The sequence below is a fragment of the Cygnus olor genome, chromosome 1 (genome assembly GCF_009769625.2).
Source record: "Cygnus olor isolate bCygOlo1 chromosome 1, bCygOlo1.pri.v2, whole genome shotgun sequence".
Classification (NCBI taxonomy): Eukaryota; Metazoa; Chordata; class Aves; order Anseriformes; family Anatidae; genus Cygnus; species Cygnus olor.
Window position 1 is genome coordinate 49,333,952 of NC_049169.1, and position 9,009 is coordinate 49,342,960.

At 34.5% G+C, this 9,009-nt stretch overlaps 1 protein-coding gene across 1 annotated transcript in view; it reads left to right on the top strand.

Annotated features, from left to right (window-relative positions):
• Positions 1–8,786, top strand: part of EPYC (epiphycan) — a 35,097-nt gene extending 26,311 nt beyond the window's left edge. Inside the window, 5 exon segments of the mRNA XM_040557706.1 lie at positions 3,169–3,327; positions 4,770–4,972; positions 6,491–6,586; positions 8,025–8,157; positions 8,160–8,786. Of these exon segments, the coding sequence (XP_040413640.1) occupies positions 3,169–3,327; positions 4,770–4,972; positions 6,491–6,586; positions 8,025–8,157; positions 8,160–8,194 (626 nt within the window). The 3' untranslated portion in view covers positions 8,195–8,786.
• Positions 8,787–9,009: the final 223 nt, after the last annotated feature.

Below are 9,009 nucleotides of genomic sequence, written 5' to 3' on the forward strand. Positions count from 1 at the left end.
TGAGTCCAACTCTTGGCTCCACGCTGAACCACACAAAAATCAGACCACATCTCTGAGAGCATTGTCCAAACACTTCTTGAACTCTGGCAGGCTTGGTGCCGTGACCACTTCCCTGGGGATCCTGTCCCAGTGCCCAACCACCCTCTGGGTGAAGAAACTTTTCCTGACACCCAGACTGACCTTCTTCTGTCCCAGCTCCATGACGTTCCCGGGTCCTGTTGCTGTCCCCAGAGAGCAGAGCTCAGCACCTGCCCCTCCACTCCCTTTGTGAGGAAGCTGCAGGCTGATGGCGGCCTACCCTCAGTGTTCTCCTCTCTAGGCTAACGAACCAAGTGACTTCAGCCACTCCTCATATGTCTTGCCCTCTAGACCCTTCATCATTTTTGAAGCCCTCCTTTGGACACTCCCTAATAGTTTTATACATTTCTTACATTACAATAGTTTTATACATTCCTTACATTGTGGCACCCAAAACTGCACACAGCACTAGAGGTGCTCTGCACAAAGCAGAGCAGGATAATCATTTCCCTCAACTGGCTAGCAATGTCGCGATTGATATACCCCAGGATATTGTTGTCCCTTTTGGCTGCCAGGACACAGTGTTGACTCATATTCAACTTGCTGTCAACCAAAACTCCCAGATCCCTTTCCACAGGGCTGCTCTTCAGCCTCTCATCCCCCAGTCTGAACATACAGCCAGGGTTGCTCTGTCCCAGGTGCAGAATCTGGCACTTGCTCTTGTAAAACTTCATATTGTTGGTGATTGCCCAGCTCTCTAATTTCTCAACATCTCCCTGCAAGGCCTCTCCACTCTCCAGGAAGTCAACAGCTATTCACAATTTAGTGGCATATGTTTTCATACAAAATATAATTTAAAAGTTAAAGAATTTTTGACCATGAAAACTAGAAACTTAATAGAACAGTTTAGAAATTTCCAGTGAAGCTAATTTTCCGATCTTCTGATTAGATCTAGACAAAGAAGAGCTTTCCACATCTCACTGAGGAATTTAAATTGTAAAACATCTGTCCTTCTCCCACACATGCATTGTGATGCTAATAATTGGGATTTGTTAGGAGCTACTCTAAACTCATAGTTGATGAGCACTAGAGTTATTCACTCCTGTGATAAGTCTGTATTGCATGGTAATCAACACAAAAACAATACAGACAACACATAAATCCTATACACATTTACTATGCTTAAAGTGTAACTGCGTACCATAGAAGATAAATGAGAAAAAAAAAAAGCAAAAAAAAATGGAATTCATGCTTCCAAATAATTGTGTGTTCAGTGAGGAAATATGAATCATCCCTAGTCTGTTTTTATACGTTTTACTAGTGAGCACTGACCAGACAACAAAATTATACTGATGTCAAAACAAATAAAAATGGAAATGAGAATTTCCCAGGAGAGTACTGAAAAACCCACACAATTTCCTTCAAATTTCAAAACTGTAGGATGTTACAAAACATTTCAAGTAAATATTGCATATTATGAGCCAACCTTTTTGAGCACTGAATGCAAACCAACTAGTGGATCAACTGAAACTATGCATGGGAGGCTAGAGGCTGTAACATATCAAATCAGATTATTTTGTGTCTTTACTTTTTTAGCAACCTATTTTCCTACCAGATGTTGCTGCTGTTCTTGGCTTCATACTGGATAGAAGACTACAGTGCTCAGGAACATCAAGACAATTTCATTTTTCTTTTTGACTTAATTTTGAATCCTCCCCATATCCCTGTCCTTTTTCAGCTTATATCATCCAGTGACAAGTATCAACCCTTCAGGATAAAAAAGGGGGCACAAGAAGGAATTCTCTTCCTGTACTCTGTTATGTTTAAAAGAAAAAAAAAATCAGCCATACTAAACTTTATATTTATTGTTGTTGGAATGGTTCAAGGTGTGAGACTTTATTTTCTCCCTGTGTGAGGTTTATTCCTGTAGCCAATTTAAATTGTCCTGTGGAGGCAGTTAGGGAAAGTACAGTCTCATCTTTCCAGAAATGTTTTCCCTGGATGCCCAAGTAAAGATTCTCAAAAAAAGAGTATTCTGGTCATAAATTCTTTAATCTTGCCTGAAAAGACACCACATATGTAGCCTGCTCTTCAGCTAGTTACTGCTTATTGTTGGTAAATGGCACAGATTATTAAGTCAAATCTTCTATGTAGCCACAACTGAGCTGGAGAAAAAAACTCTTCTGAAAGAAAAACATTTTCATACTCATTAATTATGCTACTATTTTATAACTAATCAGAACAAACATCCATCTGCTACAAGGAGGGGAAAAACTTTAAACAGAGGAGTACTTCCATGGCAGTAAAAGATGAGAAACAGATACACTGACTTATACCATAATCAAAGAAAAATGTATTAAAAATACAACACTCATTTCAACTAGCAACTTTTTCTACTCATAATGGCTTTCAGACAATCCAGTCAATGTTACAATTCTCACTAAATTTGAACAGTATTATCAGGAGAAAGTTCTGACTTCACTGCCTTCATACAGATCTATGATTAAGATGAAATGGTCCGCTTTTTTCATTTTCACGAATATCTGGTGGTAACAAAATGTTTTGTTAACACAGTCTTCAAGCTACCTTAACTCAGACTGATAGAAAGATATTTCTTCCTAATGTTAAATTTCTGAATCAGAAAACATAAATAAAAAGCATGCAAAAGAAACTGAAGTTCTTCTCCATAGTTCTGTAGGAAAATATTAATTTCCATACAAATTACTTATAAGTACTATTTACAGAACCAAACCTAGCAGATCAGTTTAGGTTTCAGTCAATAGCTGTTATTTCTCCATCTAGATGGAAGTAAACTCTTGCCGTATTAGGGGGAAATTGAACTTTGGCTGGCTGCTGTGACCTAATAGTCTATTATTACAGTCTGAGAAACACAGCATCAGAATAAGAAAGCTAAAAGACCTAAAAGACCTTCTAATAGGCAATAAATTATAATAATAATAATAAAGTGATTACATTTAAGACAGAATTTAAACACTTTGTTGCAGTTATATGTTGTGGTGATCAGGACAGAATAGGAATTTATCGTTGATAAAATCCTTTAAGTGCTTAGGCGAACATTTCATTGCATTAATTTACATATCTTTTGTACATTTTCTTGTAACAAACTGTTTTTTCTAAATTCTTTCATAGGCCTTCCCACATGCCTTTTGTGTACATGTTTAGGGACAACAGTCTATTGTGATGATCACGAGCTTGATGCTGTTCCGCCATTGCCTAAGAAAACCATGTATTTCTACTCACGCTACAATCGAATCAAGAAGATCAACAAAAATGACTTTGCTAACTTAAGTATGGATAACAATAATGTTCCAGTTAGCCTTAATTTCTATTATTTTTTGCTCATACAGATCTAAAACATAATGATTCATTTTACATTATGTTTGGTGCTAGTAAGACTACACACATAAATGAACATTTGGAAAAGTGCTTTGCTTTGCCTAGAGATCAATATTTCAAATACAGGTTCTCTGTCAAAATTTTGAATTACTAGAAATAATAAAGTTCATCAATGTTTTTGCTCTTAGTTGTTAACTTTGGACGGGCTGTAAAAAACAACCCTTATGGGATATTTGCACAATATTAGAAAGTATATTTTTTCTAAATAAAATAGATATATGTACTCCCACATAGATGTACATTCAAATATTAGCAAAGTATCTGTGTGAAAGGGATTTTATCTTTAAATAAATATATATTCATAGGTTCCCTCCATCACTATCTAGAAAATTCTTCAGTAAATGAAGAAACTTGTTAATAGAAAATCCTTTGTGGCCTAAACTGTCCAAAATTAGTGATTAAGGGATATTTTATTTTTGTGTTTCCTATTTGAGATATCTTAAAGGCACCTGATTTTTTTTTTTCAGAAAATATTAAGAATATCCTGACTTAATAGCACCTGCTATACACTCACCAGTCTGAATATCGAACTGTTTTGTCTATTTTGTGGTTTTGACCTAACTTATATAATGTGTTTATACAATGAGAAGGGACACAATTACCATAATAAATAAAACACGGGGAATAAACACTAAGAGAGAAAAGTTATTTAAGTCAAAATATACAGCTGGAATAAGAACAAAATAGATTAAAAAAAATTAAAATGATTAAAAATGTTCTGGATGGAAATCACCGTTAAGCCACAGATTAATGGCCTTAAAACTAATGTATATTAATGCATTGATATATATATTATATATATATATATATGTTTTTCTGTTTACCAAAAGTAAGCTTCATTTTCTAGTATTTTTTCCATTGGAAAAAATTTTAAGTTTTAGTGTATTTCAGAAAACAGTCAATGTGTACAATTTCTTACTTTATATTCCAGTCGGAAAATGTTGAAATTAGAAAGCATGCAGAACTAGATGGTAGAGAATATGTTAATTTCCCTTTAAAAATTATTTTTTCCAAAGGATAACCATTTAAAAGTTGTCCAGAACACACATAAATTTTAAAATTAATAATTTCAAAATCTTTCACTGAAAGATGTATGAAAAATGACACAGAAATTTTTAAACAAGTTGAGAGGGAGATGCTGATCCCCTTCCTTCAGAGAACCATTTGAATGTGGATCATTGCATATATAAAGAGAAAAAGCTACCACATAGTCAGTCAGGAATTAGTCCGATTCAAGACTCTGCACCTGTAATTTAAGTAACCTGTTTGCCTTTTTTTTTCGAAACTCAAGAAATACATTTTGACATTCTTGATGCATCTTATTTCTCTGCCAGACAATTTAAAGAGGATTGATTTGACTGCAAACTTTATATCAGAGATCCATGAAGATGCTTTCCGGAGACTTCCCCAACTTGAGGAACTGGTGCTCCGTGACAACAAGATAAGGCAACTTCCTGAGTTACCAGCTACCCTGACATTCATTGATGTTAGTAACAACAGGCTTGGCCACAATGGAATACGTAATGAGGCATTTAAAGTAAGTCTAGGTTTCATGGGAAAATCTTTTCTTCCTCTCTCCAAACTAAAATAGGATGTAGTCCAAAAAGCAGCCCAAGTGTTCCTTTTACAGTGGTAAATCTGTTAAGATTATAGGCCTCATGACCCTGCTGGTTGTAAGGCAAGCAATAAAGATGGAACAAGGTGAATGAGCCTTATCAGCGGACATGAAAACCTTTCTTCTTTTTTTACAAAGATCCACACAAGACGTGAGGGCATGCTACGTTTGTATCTATGAACCATCTACCCACATTACTAATACTCAGGGAGGACAGACTCTGGAATGCTGTTTTATCTCCTCTTACAAGCAGGCAAGAGGGAAGGGCAAAGCTATGGATGCCACTGCTCCAAACGTACTCTATCTTGTATCTACACAGTAACTTGTTAGAGTATTTATTAAATGCACATACTTTCTTCGCACCTTGAAAAGCAGGGAAATTGGAACCTTGGAATGATCATCCTTTGACAAGAATTTTGGTGGGCTGATGTAGTGCCCCTACTTGCATGTGAAATCTGAAGTTTTTAGTCTGTGTTGGAAATACCAAATATAATACAGACTAGCTTCATATGCCAGAAACGTACTCGTGGAATATTCATTTGTCTCTAAGAACCTAGTTGTAACCAGACATCTCAATGCCTCCTTTGGAGGATAGCTTCTTAATGTAGCAACCAAGAGCAGTTACTGAATCAAATGTTTTCTCCTAGCCCAACATAAGGAAGGTATTGGGATGGGAATGATGAGCAAAAATTAGCCCCTGGAATTGAGACACTAGCCTAGCACATTTTCTTCTCACTCTGCGTGAGGGGTTCTGAGCATTTATCTTTCACATTTACCAAGCACCTTTACCCTGATATCTTAAAGAACTCTGTCAAAAGGAATTAAACTACAATACTGAACTCAAAGAAGTAGTTAGGTACTGTAACTTGTGTGCATAATGGGGCAAAATGAGAGCATTCTACTGAGCTTTATTGGCTACTAAGACAAGTTCATATCTTACTATTATAGTTACCAGATAAAGCTGCTTCTTCCACTAAGCTGTGGGGAAAAAAAAAAAAAATCAAGTGGAATGAGTTTTTTTTAGCTTAAGCATTTCTTATGCAGTTATAATTTGCTTCAACACCAATAAGCTTCTGCAAAATTGAATAAGCTTATCACAAAAGAAGAAAACAAAATAGGAAGCCTTCTGCATAATGACTGGGAGAAGTGGTATTTGACTCTAGAACAACATCACTGAAATGAAGTCTCTAATTAAAGACATTTCAAAGACATTTTTCCTTTATTTTTATCCAAACAGCTTATTTAACAGTAATAGCTCTCAGCCTGTGCAAAAGGAAGTCCTTGACTGTCTTTGAATTTCTCTCTTTCATCCATATCACGCTGAAACAAAAGGAGTTCATATCTAATGGTGCTAATTGTGGTGATAGACTTAAAATTTACAGGCTGATGATTTTCAGAAGTGTCTAACATTTTCCTCTGCCTTTATTCTTCATCTTCCAGGATCTGCATGAACTGCAGCATCTTTACATCACTGACAATAGTTTGGATCATATTCCATTGCCACTTCCTGAAAGTCTCCAAGCACTTCATCTTCAGGTAGGCTACAAAAGTCAAATGTAGTGGTTCCATGCATCATGTTAGTAAGTAAAATTGGAGAGTGCAATTTTATTTATTTATTTATTTTATTTTCTGGTTTGTGTGGTTTTTATTTTGTTTACCCAAAAGTCTATGTACTTGAACTAAACAAACTTTTGGAAACATAAAATTAATAACTTGATCAAAGTTAGGTTTACAGCAGTCAAGAGAAAAATTGGTCTATACTAGTAAAAGAGACAGAAATCCCTCAGACTGCTCTTAGAAATCTTTTTGTAAGAATGGAATGCTTTTATTCCTAAAGGAAGTTACTTTACATACTGGTTATATCTATACACAGTATTTCATTCTCTTAATAAAGGTCATTCACAGATGATATTTTTCCAATCCTTAATTTTCCAATCTCTTTCATTTGACTATATTGGAATATCCCATTCACCATCCTTCTGTATTTTTAATTTTTATATTTGATATTATCTGTACCTTTGTTTCTGACTTCTTCCTTTTAACACTTTCATCTCTACTTCTTTCTCTTTATTTCCTCTTGTACCAATGACCAATTTGATTATCAGATATATTTCTTTATTACACCATACATTCTAGAAAGCTTTGAATAAATGTCCTGCTTTACCATAAGTAATTTGACTTCTATATTTCAATAAGTAGATCTGAAGAAATATTCTGCCTGTTAGCTGACTATTGTTTTCACCTGCACATGCCAGTAAATTAAATATTCTGAGCTATGTGCTACAGTTCAAAGATAGTGAGCTTCATTCTTTTCACACCAGTTTCTGACTAGAAAAGTAATATAGAAAGGAAGAATTTTCAGCTTGTCCTCATTTTAAGAGGTGACTTTTTTAGTCCCAATTTTGAGAAAATCTTGGATTCTAGCAATTTGTTGTTGAAAACGGTTCACTTAAAGAGAAAATGTTCAGTGAAGATAAGGTATATAAGAGGAATTCACATCAAAGGAATAAAACCTAAAGGATTCATTTTTTCCCTGTATGTAGGTTAAGGTAATGTGAGAGGGCCTGGGGGAAAGTAAATTGTCACAGATCATACTCCAGATTTGTGCCTTTACAAGCAGAGGCACATCAAGATGTCAAGATGGTAATTATGGTTCTGTGATTTTGGACTGTCCTGTGCTGGTTCCAAGTTGCATTAATAAAGTGGTTTATTATGATTCTTGAAATGAAAATTTCTATTCTACCATGCAAAAACTGTCTCTGCTGCATGGTTTGACTTATGAGTTTTGAAGCTTTGCACTGGCCAAGGGATTTTACCATCTCTTGTGAGATTTCTCAGCTGAGGAGTTGTAGCCACAATTCTGGATTCAAATCTCTCTCTGGGCACTGCAAATACATCTATAACTTTTTCTTCAAAGATTAAAAGTATATTTTCAAGTAACTATTCTGATAGATATTTGGGTTTTCTTTTTTAGAACAACAACATTCAAGAGATGCATGAAGATACTTTCTGCAAAATGAAAGATTTTACTTATGTACGTAGGGCTCTTGAAGACATCAGACTAGATGGTAATCCGATCAACCTGAGCAAAACACCTTATGCATATATGGTCTACCGCGTTTGCCAGTTGGTAACCTCATCTAAACTGTGACAGAAGCAAATACTGTCATATGTTACAAGACTTTTTAAGACTAGTGATTAACTCACTGCTACACTAAGCAAGATACTTTTTTTTTTTTACTTTTTTTTTCCAAACCTCATTAATTTTGGAAATATTTCTAATAATAATGAAACTGATTAATAAGGTACAAAGGATAATATGGAATACTAAAAGACAAGTCCATTATCTACTTAACTGCAATTTGTATAGTAATATCAAGAAAAGTATTTTAGTAAAAAAGTGTGCTGAAAGCAATAAATGATCAATATAAATGCAAAATTTTATGCTGAATTTTAAAGTTAAATAATTTTATATGTTAAAGCTGTAATTAGAAAACAAAGAATAAAAAGAAAATATATGTACACAATTGAATATTTATCCTCTTTTCATTTCATGTAATATTTTCTCCCATAGAGACGCCCATATTTTTCTCCTTTATTACACCATACATTCTAGAAAGCTTTGAATAAATGTCCTGTAATAGAGACACCCACATTTTTCTGCTTTCTTACCTGAAACATCCCTTCATTTTGGAAGAGTACAAACAGTATTCCAAAAGGCATGTTTTCTTTAGAAAACACAGCCTTTCTTTCAATTAGTAATGAAGTGTAGATATTAAGTTTGTGTCAGATTACAGAAAAAAAGTATATTAAATAGTTATTGTCTGCAGAAATAATTTGTCTTTATAATGCTGATAAAGTCTGATGTTGTCTTCTTTATCTTTGATAAACTGACCTATCAGTTTATCTAGCAAATAAAAATCTCACATTAAATGGCTTATTTGAGAAATACTGAGCTT